The sequence below is a fragment of the Dreissena polymorpha genome, chromosome 7 (genome assembly GCF_020536995.1).
Source record: "Dreissena polymorpha isolate Duluth1 chromosome 7, UMN_Dpol_1.0, whole genome shotgun sequence".
NCBI classification, from domain to species: Eukaryota; Metazoa; Mollusca; class Bivalvia; order Myida; family Dreissenidae; genus Dreissena; species Dreissena polymorpha.
The window spans coordinates 39,805,407-39,829,015 of NC_068361.1; the positions used below are offsets into that span (position 1 = coordinate 39,805,407).

The 23,609-nt window shown below is 32.2% G+C and overlaps 1 protein-coding gene across 3 annotated transcripts; it reads left to right on the forward strand.

Annotated features, from left to right (window-relative positions):
- Positions 1-3,022: 3,022 nt before the first annotated feature.
- LOC127838886 (baculoviral IAP repeat-containing protein 7-A-like) lies at positions 3,023-18,155 on the forward strand. Of its 3 annotated transcripts, XM_052366937.1 has the most exons (12): positions 4,402-4,524; positions 4,954-4,973; positions 7,273-7,395; positions 11,762-11,810; positions 12,457-12,497; positions 13,118-13,255; positions 13,769-13,935; positions 14,020-14,164; positions 14,984-15,070; positions 15,628-15,738; positions 16,483-16,682; positions 17,365-18,153. In XM_052366937.1, the coding sequence occupies exons 3-11, from the start codon at positions 7,311-7,313 to the stop codon at positions 16,668-16,670; spliced, it is 1,011 nt and encodes a 336-aa protein (XP_052222897.1). In that variant the 5' UTR covers positions 4,402-4,524; positions 4,954-4,973; positions 7,273-7,310; the 3' UTR covers positions 16,671-16,682; positions 17,365-18,153. The 3 variants fall into 3 exon arrangements, with proteins under 3 accessions (XP_052222894.1, XP_052222896.1, XP_052222897.1); XM_052366934.1 differs by lacking the exons at positions 4,402-4,524; positions 4,954-4,973 and adding an exon at positions 3,023-3,050 and having other exon boundaries at positions 17,365-18,155; XM_052366936.1 differs by lacking the exon at positions 4,954-4,973 and having other exon boundaries at positions 4,401-4,524; positions 17,365-18,154.
- Positions 18,156-23,609: the final 5,454 nt, after the last annotated feature.

Consider the following 23,609-nt stretch of genomic DNA (forward strand, 5'->3'; position numbering starts at 1 on the left):
ATTCACAATTTCAAATTTAAAGTTGTCCCGTTTGTCGTAAAAACTAGTTTTAATCATATTATTATTAATAGTAAGATGCAAGTCTAAATACGCAGCGTCTGTATTGTGACACGATCTATTCAAGACTAGTTCGTTTGGGTAGACTTTGTGAATATATTGTTCAAATAATGGATTATCTGAATTAAGTATGTCATCAATGTACCTACTAGTAAGGTTAAACATTGAATCAAATCTAGTTGTTTAGTTTTAGATAAATCTAACATAAATTCGCTTTCATAACAATATAAAAGAAAGATCAGCTATAAGTGGCGCACAATTAGTACCCATAGGAACGCCGATAAATTTGTTTAAATATTTTAGCATTAAATTCAACAAACAAGTTATCCAGAAGAAAATCAAGTGCTGCACAAAAGTCAAGACAAGTCCAAATGATGTAATATCTAATATCTGATTAGTAAAAAAAGCTGTTTTAGTGTTTAAAGCCATATATGTACATTTCTCTCAAGCAAATTTGTTTTCAATCAAAGAAACAATTTTGGATTTTATTAAAGTGTGAGGAAGCGTTGTATATAGTGTAGAATAATCATTAGTGCTTTTTTGTGCTACCTTATATTTTTTTCTTTTCAATTTTATCAATTACTTCTAAGGAGTTTTTTATTGACCAAAATAGGTTAATATTACTATTTATATTAACGGTATTACACTATTTAGCTATATGATATCTAATAGCACTCAATGCAGTGTAAGATACACTGATAAATGCTTGGTGGTACAATATACTGAATTAGCGATAAAACGACTTTTATATGGCGTGTAATTTAGGTATCCAGTAAAGTGATGGCAATTTCTTATCAGTAATGCTAACTATAACATTTAATTTATTGCATTCGGCAATATGGTCAGTTATCATTTCATTAGGTTGCTTATTGTAATCACAATATGATGTAGTTTCTGAAAGTTCTTGTGAAATAGTTTGAACATAAAACACTCGTCATATTATTATAACGTTATTAGCAGCCTTATCAGCAGGAACTATGACGAATTTAGATTTTAGTGCAGTAATTTCAGCATTTTCCTTCCTGCACCATTTAATACAATATTCTTGTAAGGATATTTCGATTTTCTTAATGCGACCTTATTTGTACAAGTTATTTAAACTCTGGTCTTAATTCTTCACTCCACTCCAAAATGCAATGTGCTTTATCAATGACAAGGTACACATTATTTATATTTTTCTGAAACTTTCTGATGGGAAATTGTAATTGAAGTTTCTGTTACTCAATATGTCTTCAGAATGACAAAAATATATTTTATCTGTCCATTTTTAATTGGTGTTGGTCTGACTTCAACCTCATGGCCATATCAGCAAGTTTTTTTCAACTGTTGGTCAATAATGGAATTGAGTGGTACAAGTCAGGTTCAATGAATTGCAATTGTTCACATGTGAAAGGTTTTCCATAGCCTGTTGGAATAAAACAGATCTAGACTTTCCTACTTGTGAGTATTTGAATAACCTCTGCAGCTGCTTTAAAGAGTCTTTTTTCAGGCCAAACGTCTTTTTATATGACACCAAGGCATCCGAGATCTTTGATTTATCCTGACAGAAGATGAAATATAAATAATTAAAAATGTTACACTATAGCTAATTACAGGGAATTCAGTAGATTTCAAAAACCAGGAGTAAAAATGACCCAAAGGTTCAAAATATGAAGGGTCAAAATGAAAATGGTTATGGTTAAATTATTCAAGAAACTTGACATTTATTCTTTAATGCATGTTTTATGTTTTTAATAGCTTTATCATCACAATAATGGTTAAAAATAGCATTATTTATAGCATAAAATAACATTTCTTGTCCTTTTTAAACTTGGATTATGGTAAAGAAATGTGTCAAAATGATGCCTTAAAAATGCACTTTGGTTGCATCAAAACGCAGAATTCTGCTACAATAGAAATCACTGCGGCTATATATTTTTTAAAAGAATATTAAAGGATGCAAATATTTCTTAAAATATGCCAGGTGTGTAAGATTTTATACAAAATGTTAGACATTTGCTTAATGTTTTGCTCTGTGCACCTGAGTAGAGATCTGAACCCGAATATCCAAACTTACCTGCAATTGACATGCACTGATGCATGTGTTAAACCAAGCATTTTTACCCTCCCATCAGTTTCTACATATACTAATTTAAAATACGGTCAGGTGCACAGCAACGCAACTGCTTACCTCAATTGTATTGCAATGATTGTATTACATACATTTGGAAAGAAATGACACAACCAATTAAAGTCACACTGTAATGCTGTGTGAAAGAACTGCAAAGTATGAGATATTTGACAAACTTTTTTATAAAACTATTGATCTTTATTGTATTAAAATGATTACATAATATCAATCAACAATTAACACTAGCATAAAATGTCATGCGACCTGATTTCTTGCTTTATCTGACATTTGCAACCATACAAATTGACCAAGTTAGAAAATATCCCCAATCTATCACCAAGATACACGTTAATTGCCTGCAATATAAAACCATTTTATAGTATTCTAGGTACAAATTAGCATTGGAATGCTATTGCAATTTATTATTTATTTGACCATAAAAAATAAACATCATATACATTACGTACATTGAACAGATATTCTCGTGTTCGATTGTGTACACATTCATCATCCGAAAGACGCTGTTTGCGAATTAGGTAAACATGCCAAAATATCATTTTTATATATAAATCATAAGTGATTCGAAAAAATCAATAGACTGATCAATACCTATTACTAAACCTTAACAAAAGCTTGAAGGTGTATCACTTACTCCATTCTTTAATATGTTTCGATAATTAATACATACGTAGTGCGCCGCAATTTTCCACTATTGCCTGACGTACCAAAATATTATAGTACGACGGGAACCAGAATAAGAACTGTACCTGCTGGTTGTAAGAAGGTAATCCGTGCTAGATATCCAAATCTAACTGGGAACTAAAAAGATGTGTTCCAGGAAGAGGAATATGGTGGTGAAATTTGAACTACATGTGTTTGAATCGTACGTTTTTAGTGATGTCCAGTTCTTTTTTCACAGAAAGCAGTCAATATCATTATTTTGTTTACATAGCTCTTGACTTTATTTGAAGCATATCAGCAACATTCAAATGGAGAAATGGTTCTTACGATTTTTAATCGTTAGTGATGCTTGCTTTATTTAAGATCTATTCTTAATTACTTGCATTATAGTGTAATTAATAATAGCGTTATGCCAATTTACCTTTGTATACACAATAAAAAGGGCACGATTTTATAATTCATTATTTATTTGTATTGTTCTTTTGTCAGAACTTTTAAAGGGGCGGACGGTATTTCTCCCATAAAAGGGACAATTCTCTGAAGTAAAGACATGTATTCGAACAATGCATATTCCAACTTTTCATAAAACCTCGCATACTTCTATGAAGTTTATACTAAACTAAAGTGTCGTGAAGTAAAGCGTGGAACTTCATGTACATTTCGTGCATAATTTTACTACAAGAACTACGTATTGTCCCGCGTAGGCAATTAATACAAAATGTTTCACTGAGTTTCTTGAAATAAATTTGATATGGGAATGCTTAATATTTTGTTTAAAAATACATTAATACATGCTTATTTAGATTATGCCGTCTATATGATGGCATCATGGTGTATTTGCATGTAATAATATATGATGATTCGGTTTTAAAGATGAATAATGTTCGATTGATGGGATTTAGTTAACATGTTATAGTGTTAATTAGCTTGTTCACTTCACATTCTTGAAGTAATTTTTTGTTGTGTTTTTTTTAATAATAAATCAATAAGTAACAAGCTTTTCACTGTTTTGTTATGCTATTATTATTTTAACCAAGTATATCAACAACAAACATGACCTAATTAACAAAAAAATAATACTATATATTAGTGTGTATATGAGCTGGGATTCCGTGGAAATAAAAAAGCGTTTGTAATGCTTTATACTTTTCAGGTTTCAAAGCATCACAAGATTCATATAATTGATTTTTATAGCATTGTTTCATCGCAATTAACAACAAATTCCTAAATGTGCACATCTAAAACATGTTTGTTTTTTGAATTTTGTCAATTTTTCTTTCGATGAACACGTACCGTTAACCGAAAATTGAGTATACAAATATTATATTATCAATGATCATGTTTTGATACGGTCGTTCGCATATGTAAACATACAAGATCATTACTGTGATTTTTGACTAAAAATGAGTGGAAATACCAGGTAAAACATAGATAAAGTTGGATTTTTTATTCTATTTTTAAACTCTTAAAAATAGATTAAAGTTGGATTTTTTTATTCTATTTTTAAAACTCTTTAAACCTATTTTTATTTAAACGGGAAACCATTATTTTGGATTGAATAGAGCAGATATGTTATGTTTTAAACCAGGAACATTAACATTTACATTCACACGGCTATGATTCTTCTTCGGTCGTATTAGGAAAGTGTGGACGATAAGATATCGTGAACATGAATAGTAAGCTATGATATACATGTGTTTTTTATTCTCCGAAAATATACACGTACTAAGACAGATGCATTTATTTAACTTCATTGCTAACGCAACAAAATACTTTTTAGTTACTGTCGTCTTAACAAGTGTTAAAAACTCTCTTCAAATGTTTACGCGATTTTTTAAGTAGTAAATAGTGTAGGGTTTTCTTGAACGAGGTACGCTGTACGCTAGCACACGGTTGCCATAGGCCTTCGGAAGGTTTGCTATCTTTAATGTGTGTTTCGAATCAATAAAAAACATGCACTGTTCGTGGCTACAAAGATGTTTGTGACGTCATCGCTTCATTCTTTAACTATTTTAATCTAAATGCATAGGTCATTGAGTTTAAAGCGTTCAATTTTTATTGTGTCTTCTTTCTGACAGGCGTTTCTTGTTTAATTTATTTTTTAGAAGTCACATAAACAACCAAGGTATGTAATATGGATCTTTTACGCCCATTATTGCTGCTTCTTCCTGTATTTGCGCGATGATGAGCTGAAATATTAACTTCATGACGCTATATTCTTAAATCTTGTTCTATAAAGAAGGAATATAGTTGACACTTGTTCGTAGTTTCATTTCATCGTTCCTCAAAAAGTTGTTACTCCCTTACTCTGGTATCTTTCTTACTATTGAGTAATTAAATGGTAATTAAATTGAATACGTTTTAATTCCCTTTTATTATTGTTTAATTTGAGTTACAATGCTATGAGGTTAAATTTTATTTACACTTAAATGTGTCATGAATATTGCTGGGCCAAGTGTGAGGTTGAGCGCTCTAAAACCGGTTTTAACCCCCAATGCTTTGCATTGACCGTTTAAGGGGCTGACCCCAGCTTAATTATTATATGTGCTTATGTTGTTTTGTATTGTGCTGTTTTGTGCTGTTTTGTACTGTTTTGGCAATCGGTCACTTGCCTAAAATAACGGACCAACTAATTGTATATAGTAAGAATTCAATTCTGCTCCAGCAGCTGGAGTTTCACTTCTTTATATGATGATTAACGTGTGATGTATTTCGCAATCATACAAAATTGTAATTGTGTTTCAGTTGTTGTAACGCAGATGTGTATAAAGGGTTTAACAAAACATGAAGCGCAAGTCTATGCCCAGTTACATATTGCTATTAGGCTCCTGGCTGTTTTATATCATCGATTTACCTATCATCGGCGAGAAACTCCTGCTTAAAAACTGCGTGAAACACATTATGTCAACACAAATCGATTTATTTGAGATAACCCCTTTTTTCATTTGCAGTTGACAATCTATCGTCCGCACAGCTCTATTAAGCCATGGTAACTGTTCGACAATGTTTCAATGGTACTGGCTCAGGGTTGTCATGTCCGCCATCGTTTATTCCATTTCCAGTGTCCACGCGAACTACGTTGGCATTTCGGAATAAATATATATACAAAAAATACATCATTAATCCTTTTCAGAACAAGCATGTGCGTTTACAGTTTTGTTTTAAACTTGTCACGCCTTTACCGTTTTGTAATTGTTAAATTATGCCTTGTGCCTTCTCTGGTCAAACAGATTCAAACACATGGCAGCCCTGGTTATACCTCAACAAGCATCAACAAGCAATAAATAATTGTCCTGTGGATAAGTAAATGAATGCGTTTCTATAACCATTGACTCGTGTACGCAAACATCGTCAATGTGAAAACATTTTATGATACGTTTTTGTTCGTTTAGCAAGCAAGAAAGCAATTTGTGTAAAGAAATCATGAAATAAAAACAAACAAAAACATAAATATAAAACAGCATTTTATATTACAACATACAATATATATAAGACGTCGATGGTCCTTTGTGAAGACCTTCCGTTCCGAAGCGCAGTAGTGCTTAACTGCAATTTTACGCTTTGTTGTATTGAAATCGTTTTCTAGTTCTCATGACAGGTGATATGTGTTGGAACTTCATACAGTCACTCTTTTAAATATTTCGGCCACATGCCTTCTTCAGTAAACGAATATCCAGAAATTGTAACATAGCGTTTCCTTGTTGTTGACGCTGTGTAACAATTTCTGGATATTCGTTTACTGAAGAAGGCCTGTGGCCGAAATATGAAAAAAGTGACTGTATGAAGTTTTAATAATTTCCTCCCTCTGGTGATACAATACAAAGGATATGTGTTGAGTTTTGTGTATATCATAACACAAAGTATGCAACGAATGGAAAATTCTCTTTTTTCAATTGTGAGTTTTACATTGATGAGTAACCCCATATACTAATAAATGAGCACATATTGACGAATTGCTAAATTTAAAATATTTGAGTGACATATTAAACACAAAAACGTGTTCATTACGGAGCAAATAAAACTACAGTAATAATCATTTACTGAAAATACATGTTCATTTAAAGGAAATCAAAATTCGGAATGGATCAAATTATAAAGCGTTACACACGTTAGAAACGAATGAATAATTTGGACTGTTTCTGTTCTTTTCGTTGCATTGTTTGAACACGTAACCTAGATCGCTTACATAAACTTAAATACCCATTACACATTAAAGCTATCGAAATGGTCGAGATGAAACGGCATATATTTTTGTTATACTGACGACCGCGATTTGAATCCTTGTGTGTCTTAAAAAATCCGTAAATTTTGGTAAATCTATCAAGTTAATGCATTTAATGACAGCATTGCTAGCATGCAACCTATTTGCGATGATTTCCCTTTACATCCCACTTTAAATCCGTATATATGTATTCTTGTTTAAGGCTTTAGCGAGCTGGACCTTGCGCTCAAATCCGCAAACATGTTGCCGCGAAGATGCATTCTTATACTCTTAATGATTTCCGGCGTAGAACCAAACCCAGGTCCTGGGAGTTCAAGTTCCGAAGGTATTATAATTACGTATTTTTTATTGTAATATTACGGATTTATATTTTCAAAGTTATGGTTACCGTGTTGCCAATATTTTGTGAATGTGCGTGCGTGTGTATGTGTGTGAGTATGTGTGTGTGCGCGTTTGTGCGTGTGAATGTGTGTGTATGCGCGCGCGTGTCTTTGTTGCCTTTCCGATATAAGCATGATGAATCTTCGGAAAAAATATCAGCTTAGAAGTTATTTCTATTCTCTACTGTTTAATGTAATAATTAAGTATTAACTTATCTGGCCATAATTGCTTTTAAAAAGGAAACTATAACTTATTAAATCAAAATATCGCAATCACATTTATTCCTGTTAATAAAAGATGTAAATTCTCACAACTTGTAACTTTGTAACTTGTGAGTATTCTGATTTGACTTCAATATGTATGGTTGTATACGTATAAAAAAGGTTAAATAAACAGAAATTCATTATTCAAACTTTCAATAGTATTGTGATAAAATGCAAGGATCTCTTCTATATTTAGAGTTTACAGCATGTATTATATACCTTTCTTTTTTACTTTGGTGTATATAAAGATATCTTTATTCCATACATATTTTATTCCCTAAATGTGCAATGTATTAACCATTGAAATACGATAATAGCGGTATCAATTGGTTAAAAAATCGCACAACGTAATGTTAAACCAATGGGATAGCGTCAACAAATTTAACATCTTCCAGTTATAAAATGGCGGCGTTTGTTGACACTTCAAATGTGATTTGTCCAATTTTGTATTTGTGTCATTCTTTTGCACAGAATCTGGTAAAATACTGCGCTTACGGCACGGACGTATGTGTAAAAATGCGCGTAGATGATACATGTAGAAGTTAGATAAATGTCAGCAAGTATACGCGTTAAGGATGAATAAGGCTAACGTGCAATAGAAAACGGGATCAAAACAAGAGAACAAATGCAACTTTCTTAAGAAATGCCTATTTATTACTGGTATAGAAATGAATTTTTATTGTTTTATATAATGGGTGTATTAATGATGAATATTTACGTTAACATTTCATTCCACATTTAAACATTAACATGCTGTACAGCAACGGTATGATCTACCTTCGAAAACATCTTTTATGAGCTTATATTTACGAGTAATAAAATACCTCAGTGAATAATTTGTTTTTGAAAAAGCGGAAGTGATTCTGCGATGATTGTGGCCTCTTGATTTAACCAGTGCACTTCAACGTGCAAAACTACGCGTTTACGTTAAGATCAATTTTTTTATATTGTTACTGACGTACCATCGAATATATTCGCTTGAGATTAAAACCCCTTTCAAGTTTAATTTAAGATTACAGTTTATTAAACTCGTCGTTAATTTACAAGAATATATAAACTTAACTACAAAGTAATTAGTTTGGAATGGTTGATGCCGTTATCCCGATTTATGCTTTGAAAACTTATGAATTATACACTTAAGTTAATTGAAATATAAACCTTTGAAATAGAAAACAATCAGTAATATAAAAAGTAAAAATAAATTATTAAATTTCCCATCTTTTTTTTGAAATTCAATCTAACCAAATAAACGTGTTTTTAATTGGCAATGAAACAAGTTGAAAGAAATATTAACAGAAATCATGGAGGTTACTAAGGTGCACCCGAAAGATTTAATGGACGATTCATATCGCCTTTAACGTATATATCGTGCTTTTGTTGTGGTAACTGATATTAAATTTTAGAGTTCTTTTTAGCAAAGATAAGATTCACGACCTAGACCGTGTCCCATCTCTGTTTTCCTCACAACTTTATTCGTTTTAACATATTGTCTCAAAGAATCGTCTAATACGTTTTATTATTGATTTTCAACAGTATTAAAATTTAAATAATGGTGTGATTTAAACTAAATAATGATCATATGACATAGAACACGGGACATGGATCAAAGGTTTAGGTTAAATATTGACTTTTACTGGAACAATGTAGCCTTTCTGCATTTCAATTGCTGTTAAATTTGTCGTTTGATTCATTTTAAGTGCTACGTATGTAGGTAATGCATTTTCATATTTGTTACGTTCAAATTGCTTTATCATTGTGTAATGACTCATCTTGAGTCATTCTGATATTCGATATTTTACAGTTAAATGAGTGGGTATCGATTGTTTGTTGTTTTGTTTTTTTTCACAAAAGTTTTCCATTTCAAATCGTTTTACGAACTAGTAAGAGTATTTGCGTATTTTAGCTTATCGAAACTAAATTTCATCAAGAATGAAACCTGAATGCACGGATTCATTGACTTTTAAAAAACGAACGGCATTCCCTTGCAGACGAATCTTTCAGAAGAGTGACACAGCAATGCACGAACTATAAACGCATCTAATTTTTCTTACATTAATTTAGTATCTCTTCAGCAAAGACATGTCGATTGCTCATATAGAAATAGGAGGTGAATTATAAAAAAACAACTACAACTTCACATCCACCAGTTTGTCAAATGTCGTTTAAGGAGGAGAAGATAAGCCAGAGCACGTCGCGTATGGTTACGACTAATGCTGCACGGCGGGAGACGGTACCACTTTGGCATATCCGATAATGTCATCGAAAGTCCTGGAAACTTCAAGAAATGTGTTAGGATGCCAAATGAAATATATGATTAAATGTGTATCAAGAGTCAGGCATCACCTCTTGAAGCAAGGCATCTGGTACTGGTAGCCGTTGGATACAGATTTTAAATTGATGTCTGGTACCAAGTACTCAGGCATGCAGTAGGCATGGCTTGTTGCTGAGAACATCCAACCTGAAATAGTCTGAGAGGTAGGTCATGCTCTATGTTCAGCAATGTGCACACATGAAAAGCGGATACAAATGGCAAGCGGTTTCCTCAAGAATTGGAATTGTCCTTTTTGCGTCGCTGACATTGATGGCAAACACATAACCATCAGAAAGCCTGCCAATTTGGGTTCCTTATATTATTATTATAAGTTTTTTTATGATCATAATACTAGCTTTCATTGACTGTCACTACAGGTTATGGGGTGAGTACATGTCAAAGTGTATCACTACGTTATTTTAAGTCCATGTCTTATTTGTGTTGACATGTTTTGCTTCATACACATGTTTTTGCAACGTATAATAACAATTATTTCTGTATTGTCCGTTAATGTTTCATGTAGACTTAACCACGAAGAGTTCTGCCTTAATATGTAGCACGTTATAATAAATTAATAATCATGTATGTAAACCTAACAGTATAATAATTAATCTTGCTTATGCACAGCTTTTATAGAATAAGGACAATTCATGAACTTGTGAATAATTGGCGTTTACAATTGTTTGGTTACTAATTCGGACACATTTATAACTAAAGAAATACAGACATATGGCCTGACCGCCAAACGAAGTTAAGGAATTCAATATTCTCATCTTTTTTCGTTGCGAGTGTTTAATAAAGTGAAATGCATACTTAATTTATTAATTTAGGAAACAATATGATTCTGTAATAGTGTTTTGTTGAATAACATCTAGTCAGGAGTATAGGTACGAGGAAACTAAATCACGATCTAATGTACGTGCGTACTGTCCTTTCGGAGGTTAAAATTCCAATTGTGAAACGAATCAAACAGCTTGGGTTGTAAGCGCAACATTCAGCTAAGCTCGCATCTTCAATGTATAAATAGCTTACGGAAAATTCAAATATTCTTTACGCGACCCGAGGCATCCTTACCTATAACAATTATCGCTCGTAATACTTGGGAATAATTTCATATACATAGGTCCTAGCCGTTTGAATTTGCGAACCTCCAAACAATACAACACTATTTTCGATAGCAATACGTCGAATTGGACAAATTGACTTTATGCGCCAGAATGCGTTTAATGAATCTGCACATGTATGAGGACGCCTTTGATATTTGTTTTACAAGATTCTTTGCAGAATGGACATCAGTGCAAGATTGGAATACTAACTTATGAAAGATTAGCAAATGACGCCATTTTGACTATCAGGTGTTGATTATGTGAGCGGGATCCCAAACCTTAAATGGAAAGACATGCTGACTAGTGTTTCTTCCTATTTCCGTATCATACTAATAGCTGATGTCTTTTGTACGTCAATACAAACGCTCGGCCGGCATCGATACGTATCGTGCTTCCAAGAAAATAAATGTTTGGTTGACTTAAAATTTATCCTTATTTGTTATTTTGTTTCCAAAAATAATAGATCGAACACGTATATAATCAATGCGCCTGTCCTGCGATACGATTTGCAATAGATATTCTTTATGTATTATCTCTTAAACTTAAAATGTTTTCGCTTTAGCATGTACGTTTAATTCGTTAATCAGCTTAAGGCAATTATTGTGACACATTGTACGTATATAATTTCAGATGAAGATAGTCCAGCAAACGAAGAGATATATCGACGACAGCCAATAATGTAATTATAATACCGTTTTCTTTCTTCAAAGAAAGGGTCTGATTCACATGTTGCCCATATCTAACATTAACAATCTGAATTTACAAATGTTTCAGCAGGAGTGAAACCTTCACATAGCCTGTGATCATTTTAGTGTGGAATGTGAGCGATTGTGTGAGATCCGAAACAAGCCAAATGCACTAGACACAACTCAAACGCCAAACCGCAAAAAAATAAATGCACAATGATTATAATTGTGATCAGCACAGGTTCACGATCAATTTAAAGCTTTGGTGGTTTACACCGATATACAGGTCCCACACTGCACACCTAGCCAGGAATTATACTCTCAAATATGATGTGTACATTAGTAGCAAAATGAACACGAAACAGACAAACGCACCGAAAAGTGAATAACACTGGCAATGCCCGTGAACACGTTCCCATGCATGTATACATGTAATGCAAAACGTAAAGCTTTACGATGTTATGATGTTGCATAATTATAACGCACACATTTTGTTGCGGTAAACAAAGAAATAAACTTATAGTGTCGTAAAACAACTATTTATTAATCTATACAATTGTCGTCTGTCTCGATTTGACATGCCTTATATAATTATTACCTTAATACGTATTGAAAGCTATCATGATTTTTTTCTTGCAGTTCTGAGGATGGCAATGCTGAATCATGCACAGTGGAAACAAGTCCGTTTGTTTATTTTATTATTATTATTATTATTATCATTAGTGTTATATTAGCAAAGAGACATTATGAAAGCGAATTTATTAATTGATTAAAATGTAAATCAAAAGTGCACAAGGCAGTTTGAAGCTTCTTCTACATTTTATGTAAAACAAACCTGAAAGTATTTGCTTATTTGAATAATAGCTTTATAGAGGTGTATCTTGCAATCATAGTTTTACAGTAATATACCTGGCGATGTCATTAGCCTGGGGTCAAAACAGGCCACGTCATAGGGGTTACATGATATATGACAACTTCCATAGCAGTTCCTTCTCAGAAACGGAAAGGAATTATTTAGAAAAGCGATCGTATAGACATCCTTTTCTAGGTTTTTTGATAACACGCATGGGATCCAAACTCGCCCTAACCGGGTTTGAATCGGTTAATGTAGACGTGTATATTACCAAGTATATATATTTTAAAAAACATCTTCTGAAAAAAACGATAATATTTATAATATTTGGCATGTAACAACAACTGATTCCAGATCGAGTAATATATATATATATAAAGATTATGTATTGTATAAACGTAATATAGTGTACAGTCACAGTACACTATCACAAATATTGTATTGTAGGTAATACACTCAGGGGCTACAAAGCGCAATACGAACAGTTCAGGAAATTCCAATCTCGTATAGATACCTTTACCAACTGGCCTTCACACCTAAAGCAGAGGCCGACAGAAATGGCAGTGGCAGGATGGTTTTACACGGGTATTTAAGTTTATATGTAGTTGACACGGTTAACACACCATGAGATAAATCTTAACTGCAGTCACGTGATATCGAATGCAGAAGCATTGCTATCAGTTTAAAAAAAATACATCGTGATAAAAAGAAAAGAAACTAGTAAGCGTTTCTTCTATCTTAAGTATTTACATTCAACGTTCTCACTTCTCCGTTTACACGTACATATACTTGTACTCAATTTGACGCTGTGAAATCGTATGTTTCAGTAGCTTTTCACTAGTAGGCTACTCCGGACAGATTATTTAACCAACACATACGACCCAGACAGTCTATCTTCATATTTTCTGATGTCTTTATTGGCTGTAAGATGCTATACTCTTTTGTACTTGTGCTTTGAAATGTGTAAATTATGGATAACCGTCCCATGTCAGTATCATGAAACAAGGTAGGCAATCATCATGGCGCATAACAATCAGATTTTACTTATTCCACATGTTCCAGTTTAAGTTTGCAATCGTTTTATTTCCTCTGTAAAAGGCGATGGGGATGAGTGCATATGTTTCGCCTGTGGGGGTGGCTTGACGAATTGGCAACAAGAAGACGATCCCTGGATAGAACACTGTCAATTCAAGGAGTGCCCATATTTACGGGAGACCAAAGGCGATGACTTTATCAATCGACACCAACAGATACCTACTGCTAGAGTGAGTTACCTTTTGTATTACAATCTATGCAGTTCAGTACCCATTTTCGCGATTATACATAATTGCCACATTTGCATTTAATAGCAAACGGAGCCGAACCAGGTTGCCTACGATCACATACCTGATGAAGTTCCTGTACCAAATCATTGCAAACACTTACACTGCGATACACAAGAGGATCAAAACTCGGATGTTGGCAACATTGCTACTGCTGCGATGGAACAAGAAGGTGTCTAATATAATCTATTTTATTGAACAGTAAATACATTAATTAAATGTATCCATTAAAGTAATGCTCGATTTTGCTATGTTTGATGCACGGTGCCTGAACGTTCAGTTGTGTGCAACGACATATTCGTGCTTTACGTTTTTCCTGTTCAAATTTGAAACGGATGTATATGTTTTCAATGTAACATGTAAGAAACCTCATAACACAACTAACAGCATGTTCAATCTTGTCCAATCTGCATTATAAATTGTCTTCATTTTTGAGAATCCGGATTATTCCCAGTATCACATTTTTTTATTAAAAATGCGAACATTATGAAATTAAGTTTAATTTATAATGGCATTAGTTCGAACTAAATAATATCTCGTTAAACCTAATTCGCAGATTTTAAAATTATCACGAACGACCAACAACTGGTAAAACATCGTAATCAGTAAAAAACAGTTTTACTTGATCCATTTGTGATCTAAGTGAGTTCTTGAGGTTCCTTAAAATTGTAAAACAACATGAAAAGTTTTGATTATTTTAAAGTAACAACAACTATTGATAAAATTAACTATTTTGTGATTAGAGATTACACCAGATTATAACTATTATTACAACAAAATTTCGATTTTGAACAAAATACGAATCAGATTGTTGATATTTGTTGCAAGCATCAAAACTAGTTCAATATCGTGTAATGGATTTTATTTAAGTTCAATCATGTTCTTGAATATACTGACGAGATCGTTCGTGAGTAAGCGTATACTCGTACATTAATTTTCAGTTTTGATTGCATTTTGACCAATCCTTTGAGGTATACAACGATGTTTTCAGGCGCCATAGGACCTGGTCAGGGAGAAAATGATGCACCTCATCATTCGACTGCTTCGCACCAGTATGACTTCGGTTGTGACGATGTTGGTATGACCGACCAACATAACCACGTCGCTATAGAGCAACCTTACTTGGTTTTACCCGAACTTGTCGAATTTATGTGAAGCAATCATTTACTTAAAAGTTTTCGTACATATGAATAAAGGGAATGCACTCGATTTTGATATCAACATAAAATTTACCAAGACTTTGAACATCATAACTGGTAGGACGATTATGGGGCATTTTAAACAAGTTAATACATAGTATTTTAATAATATTAATATTTAATTAACTTAATAACCATCAATTGTGCTATTATACTTGTTATGAACAAACTGAATTCACGTGTCATATGCACGCTAGTGCTCTGCCATAGCAGCCATATGTTGCGTTGACATAATATTGAACATTCAGATGCACATTGATTAATATCCTTTTTTTACAACGTACACCGCGTTGTTTTACATTGTTTCTTGGTGAATTTGATTTTAGCTTTGTTAGAGTCGGTTAACGTTTTATAGATTTCATTAAAGTTCAATGTTTTGCTATTAAATATTACAACGCCGTGGAAGATTCTGAAGTAAATATATGGGATTTTTCAGGCAACAGAGATGAAAATAGAAATGGGAATCATGTTGATGTAGCACTGAGCCCTACTGAGCAGAACAACATCGATGATCCTAACTTGGATTCCGCCCAGCTTATCGAACCAGGTAATATACAATTATTACAATGTAATAAATTACAAGCGTCGATATGTATGCTGCAAGGTGATAGGCAATATTTACAAGTCAAAATATGATTGTGCCATACTTTGAAAAACATAACGAATATGAGCTGGCATTTTAAACAGTGAATACACATTTTAAAAATGTTATTTCTCAACGAACGTCATAAACACACATTGTGTTTTAGTATTTGTTGGTGTCATATGAACACGTGTGCAATAATATCGCGTCCATAATGTGGGATTTTATAAAAGTGTACATTTATGATTTACATTAATTGAAATTGGAATGGAAAAACTTGCTTTAGTTTGTAGTTATTAAGTGTGTTTGTGGGAAAAAGCGATTCTTAAATAACAGATTATGCACTTGTTGATGATGCACAGGATATTTCGCGTCGTTTGGTTGTTCCCATTAGTTTAGGTTAAACCTAATTATTTTAGCTCGATTTCATTGAAAGCCTTAGGCTTATTTAAAACACCCTCGAAGCTAAAATCAGTACTTGGTGTCTATGGGGGATCGAATCCGTAACCTCCCGGTCGCTAGGCGGACACCATTTCCACTACGCCACGGCCACCCATTAAGTATCATTTTCTGTATTTTGGCAAACATATACAACATACATATCGAAATTAAAGTACGCCGTCCTTTGGATACACTATTCCTTAACTAATTTCAATATTATTAATTGTAATTTAGCTTCATTTTTTCATTGATCAATTACTTTTTCAGAGAGAAATCTGTATGGAAACTTACAAAGGCGTTTTACGTGTCGTATATGTCACATTAACAGAGTGAACGCACTGTTCCTACTATGTAGGCATCTTATGTTCTGCATGGAGTGCACATTATACGTTGATGAGTGTCCATTCTGCGACACACCAATTTTGGAAAGGATTCGCACGTTTATGACAGGTTGAATCAACACAAAGGTAATGCTCAAAGTCAATTTGTAAACACAAAAAAGAAACAAACACATTCAATCAAAAATAAAAGATTGATTTTATGAAATATTCAATACTCTATTTTATGTGTATGGTAATTCTTGAGCAAATTTTACTAACAACGTCGATATATTTTGCTTCTTTTGCAATTGTTTTGTGTTTATCGATACCAATTTCAACTAAACCAATGTACTACAGCGGCAAATTAACACGTACAAAATAGCATCGCATATATGTTTTCACAAAGTTAATCGAAGCCAGAGTTATTTATTGCTCTTATATTATATATGTAGTATTTAATATAAAAGTTTTTACGTTATAATTACATCAGTATTGATATCTAGAATTAGAAGGCTACACATTTTAGTTCAGATTGTGCTTAAATGTTTTGCCATATTATGTAGTCAGTCGCCTAATCGGAAAGGCAGTTTTTAGCTTGCAAGCACACTATTAATCGCATGCTTGGCGTGCCAATAGATTGTTTATGTTACTCACAATGTATTTGTGTGATGTATTATGCTGAGGTTTGGCAATAAACACATTACAAACAGAAGTTTATAACACGCATTAAGATCGAGAAGTTTTGTGGATGTTTTCAGTAGCATATGGTACATGTATATTTTATTATGCAATTTTCTGATGTCGCTCAATATTCCAATTCTATTTCCAGAAAGTATACATCGTTGAAGAACTCTATTAAATTATGTGTCTCTTGGGCCAGACATGGAGATGAAGACATTGTTTTCACCCGGCACACAGCACACGTTCTTCTTGGATTGCACACAACCCTACGATAGGTATCAACACTGCAGCAAAACAATGACAGAAATGATTTGCACATATGTGGAATGAACAATCAACGTATATGTTTTTATGTATAAGCAGATTATGTGCACCACGTGGTATGATATATGATTTTGACTAAATAAACTCTAGATAGCTAGATATAAAGGCGAAAACATTTACATTTTTTTACAAAAGTCATAGAATAAGCTGAATTTCAGTTTCATTTTTCTTTGAAGTTGCCGCGATCATTCCTTCTGCAGATAACTATAGTTAAAATAGAAAAGTCAATGATACCAGAGGAGAATCTGCTAATGCCACAATTTTTCTTCTGTAAAGTGTCTAAGTAACAGTTACCAACAAAATATAGTGCACCAGAGCTATTTCCCCTATAGTTATCGGCGCAAACAATTTCTTAAGTGAACGGGGAAAGATTTAGAACACGTCCGTTGAATAGTTGAACATTGGTCTTGTAGTACCCGGTGAAGTTTGCGTGAAACACTAATTACATACCATCTTCGAGTTAATTTCACTACCCTCATACTTTCATGCAATTTTCTTTTACTGATTAGCGGTGATGCGTATCCACCAAAAAGGTGCGCTTTCACATATGTTTATTATATTTAAATTTACATACACGATAAGCCTATTATCGCATGGGGACATCACCAGAAAAGCGTTTCACATGTTTTGAACTAAAGCGCACATGAGCTTTGTATATTGGAACAAAAAGGAGCACGTGTAAATCTTATTGATTTTGGATGAACATAAATTAATATTTAAACAAGAACTGGGGACTGGTTTAAACTTCGTTGGTAAATCCTGTATGTATAAATACATCTGGGATCCGTCTATAAACAACCTCCAATCTTTAGTTTAAACATATTTTATTTTACGAACAAACAGGGTATACATTTGCATAGAATATACAGTTACAAATAAGTCACGTTGTTCAAAAAAAGGATTAGAACGAAAGATCGATATCTTATAAAGTTCTTCTCCAATCTCCAATCAACTCCAATCAATCAACCTCCAATCTTTAAACATGTAGTCAATAAAATGCCTGTTGAGATTAATGAGTTATGCTTATCGTCTTCCTTTATATAATTACATCTAAGAGCTGATGATAATTGCATATACTTATTTATTGGTAACTGACGTATCTATCATTGCAAATACCCTTATAATAAAAAACAAGTCGCTTCGTAAGAACGACTACAACGGGTATGCAATATGTGTTGTGTAATATCCTTAATGCTGCAGTAAGATATGCATTTAAAACAATACGTATAAAACATAAATTGGCTATGGCTTCACAACGGATAATGTAACTGAATTGGACATGGATGTATTAACAACACACCTCAGATATCTTGAACAGATCATGAACGTCAATTCCTCAATATATGTGACTAATTGTATTTATCTTGAGTATGAAGATGTATGTACACGTACTATATTAAATTGTGTATAACATTTTTAATGTGTTTTTTTAACAAGAATTGTGATATATTTCTGTTGAGTGTCTGTATTGTATTTTCATTGATTTAAATGCGTACGATTTCTTGGTGGTTTGATAAGACATTTCGTTTGTACAATAATATATTTTACGGTATTCTATCATTTTTAAATAATATTAATTTAAACTTCGTTGTACTCTGTATGATACTGGTTGAATTGTTTTGAATTTAACTTTATATACATAAATAAATACAATACAATACAAATACAATATATACTAGGGTTGATCTGAAACAGCATTTCATGTTAAAAGTTTGAGATTTTACACATAAGATTATATTACATTATAAATGGTGTTATCTTTTCAAAATATGGATTGCTGTAACGTTTTTGTTGTGTATATGACCGTGGTTGTTGATAACGAGTTAACGAATTATAAGAGCAAGAACACGTGCTTCTGACATAATGAGATGCATATAATTAAACATATTTTTTTAGAATGTATTTTGGCAAAATGATATTATATTTCAACTAAAATGTAATTTGATGTTTCTATTACAATTATCCTCGAAATTATATATTCAATGAGTTAATATGATGTCATATAAATAATTGCCAAGAAGCCGACATAAATGAGATTATCACATTGAATTTATTAAATTGTACATGATGTTGTTTTGTTTTATATTATTTACTTTATATATATATTGATATATTTTATACTTTACTGTTTTTGTAAATAGTAATGTACTACTGATGATATTATTTTAAAATGACTGGTTTAACAGGTCATTTTTATGTTTTCTTTTTTGGTATTTGCATGTTTAATTACTTTAAAAAAAGAACGATTGTGTGGAATTAAAATGGAGTCTTAGTAAGGCCCATAACATTATTATGGCGAATACTTGTATTCACTTTAATATTATTAATGACAGTCGTATTGGTTTAATGATGATGCAAAAAATAACATAAAAGTGTTGAAACTTTTGTCATTTCCAGCAATCTTAACAACACCTATGCATACCATGCTAATATCTATAAAGTTTAAACAGCCTGTATTTTTTTCGGAACTGTGATGTTGCCAACCCTAGTTACAACGTCTTTGCTGTGCTTATATTCGCCATAGGACCACACATCATAATGGAATACAACTTTTTATGCTACACGAGTAAACTCGATAAGCTTGCGTCTCTTTATCCGAGTGTGATCATATTATTGCAATACGTGGCCGTCTGCGTGGCGATTGTCGAATACAATAAATCAATATTACGTTTGCCAACGTAAAGTGATACGAACACTAGTGTATATTGTATCGAATATTAAGTATATCAGTTAACCTTCTACCTCAGCAACACATCATTCGCCAGTTTCTTCACCGAGGATTCGGTGACGAAGTGGATATAGTGGCCGCCTAGCGATAAGAATGTACCGGGTTCAATCCATTTCTGAGAGACGTCCCTGCTTTAATTGAAGTGTCCTGGAAACAGGGAGATGGATTTTTTGATCAACTGAGTTAGCTCAACAAAGCCCAAAACCTGTTTTGCATTGTTTGAAGGTTACATTTTTGTATTACTCTTTATAACTCATGTGACCTTTGGGCCGTGTCAGTTTTGACCAAAGGGATCTAAGCGACATGCTTTTAACAAACTTAGTAGATGGGCACTATACGATGTTACAGTTTATTTATTACACCCATGTGTTTTAACATACCTGAAACATAAATATTTAACTGTATTCATTGGATGCAAATATGTTCTGAAAATGTACAAACAACTCATGGTGAACACTTATGGCAATATTAACCTCTGATAAAGTTATATAGGAGCGCCACAACCGGTTAAATATAACATTATCACAGATAGCAGTTCAAGAAGCATCAATACAACCCAATTATGTTACATAACTTTAATTGGAGTGTACATGGAACAGGGAGATGAAGTTTGTGATAACTTCCACTGAGCCAGGTCGACAAAGACACAAACATAATTTGCAATTTTGGAGGAGACATGATTACAAAAATAAAAAAAATATTACCAAATTTGATATAAAAAGATGCAGACTTCTTGAATTGAATAATTTATGATATTACACAAAACATATATTTTTTAATAACTGGTTAAAAAATCAATATGATTTAAAAAAGTTATAGAAGGAATAATCAAATATGTATGTGGAAATAAATTAACCCGAATTATATGTGTATTTTGTAATGGTAATAATTATAAAAAGTAATAAAGTAAATACTAATAATAATGAATAATAAAAATGACAAAAATTATAAACATTGTAAGATTATTATTATTATTGATTTTATATTTAAAAATAATGATTAGTATTATTATTATCATCATCATCATCATTTAATAATAATAAACTTAAAACTTTAATAATAATAATAATAACAATAATAATAATAATAATAATAATAATAATAATAATATAATATAATAATAAGTATTATAACATAATTAAATGTCATAAAATGTTAAATAAAAAGATGCATGTATTTAAATGATACAATAATAATTTCTTCTGATGGTTTGTAGGCCTACATTTTCAGAATATTTATTTTATTTTTTATTGTTCTAATTATAATCATTAGTATTACTATAAATAATTTTAATTATAATTACTAATTATGATAACGGTGATGAGATTCAACAAGTCATCAGTATTAGCAATAATTCAACACTCTTAGCACTCCGTCCGTAATCGAAATACATCATACATGTATTGTTACTAAAAATAGGGATGAGAGCATTGACAAATTTTCTCATTTCCTATTTTTAGTAATAAAACATGATATGTATGTTATTCCGCAGCTATGTTTTCACTTGAAAATTGCCGGAAGAAAACACTTCAACATTTAATGACCGCAGTATGCATATTATGGAATATATAATGTGTGCCACGGATCGTAAGCATTGTGTATTGTTTTCATGGAATATTCAAACTAACACGCATTATCATAGCCTTTGTTAAAAGTATAACACGTGCGCATTAAAATATCATGCGCAACACAGGAGTGTTTTTTTCAAATATAGGAACTCGCATTATAGGTTCCCAGAATATCTGGAACAGTGAATAACGCGATGTAGCAAAAAAAAATCGAAACCTTTTTTTAAATGTGCGGCAAAGATTGAAACTGTATAATAAAAAGCAAAAACACGTTTATTTGAATTGATGGAAAATTCTTTCAGATCTGTATTTGAACTATCAGTACCGTACTTAGCAATACAACAACAATGTGCATAAGAGTATATTTTGTAAGTCAATCAATCATCGCTTCAATGTACTTCAAAGTCTAGTGCGATAAAAGAACATCAGTAAAAAATTGAACTGTAAACCAACGTTGTTTGTCAAATTATGGCTTCCAAACTACGACGATAAAAACGAGATGAAATTTGTATGATATGTCTATTATTCAATATTATGGATTTACTAAGTACAAGTTCAAGAGTAGTTATATGTGATTAAGATATTTATGATTCATTATAACACCCTCCTTTGATAATTACGAATGAAGCGCAGTTCTGTTATTGCATCAATAATCGCATGTGCGTGTTAATCATGCGAAACAGTGAAGAATAGTCATGAGCATGACTTTTAATATAATACAAGATTAATCGATTTATGGTATATCAACGGTATTTCCATTTAATATATAAACTTGTAAGAACAATTCAATTCCACATGTTCACACACATATTTGTCTAAGAATAACGATAATTATTCTCATTAAATCTTAATGAAGGGAATACATCCTTTAACAATATATATTTATCCGATTACGCTGGTGGAAAGATCGTTCTAAAATTAGATATGATGAAGCAATATTGGGATCCCAGTTAAGCCAGTCTACCTGGGTCAAATATAGGAATTTCCAATATATCGTGCAATATACTTAAACATGTCAGAAGACTGACGCAATCTTTATTTCTTACGTGTTTCTTTGTTATTAGCGTGTTTTAAATGTCGTTTACGTCATAACGTTAGATATATTCAGCCTTATATTCGTGTTTTTTAAACGAAATTCTTTTGGGGCAATGTTTGTGCCTCCCATATTGTGAGTACTAGTACCTTCGTGTAACGATGCTTAAATGTTAATAGAATAATACTATTGTTACAATGAAAATGACTGTTATATATATACCAATAATTAGTTGTAAGTATAATGTTTGAAGGTCAGTAAAGTTACTCATTAAGTTAGCATTAAGTAAATTAATTATGTTGAATTGTAGTAGTAGAAGTATGAAAAATAGCAGTAGTAGAAGTATTTTGTATATGTATCAATCAGTGTATAATCTATGATTATAAAAGCAAAAGCATTGAGTAGAATTTTATAACTCGCAAAGACAATTTAAATCGAGAAAATATAATACGTTGAAATATATTTCATATTGAATGTAAATTTAATTAATAAAAATTATTAAAAAATGATAACAAATATTTTTTAGTTTTTTAGGAATCGCCGAGTTTAATAAAGCGTTACCGCGCAGTGGAACGTTCAATATTTAGTACGCGCGGTCCATATTTAGCACGCGCGGTCAATAGTAAGTACGCGCGATCAATTTTAAGTACGCGCGGTTAATATTTATTACGCGCGGTCAATATTTAGCACGCGCGGTCAATATTTAGTACGCGCGGTCAATATTTAGAATGCGCGGTCAA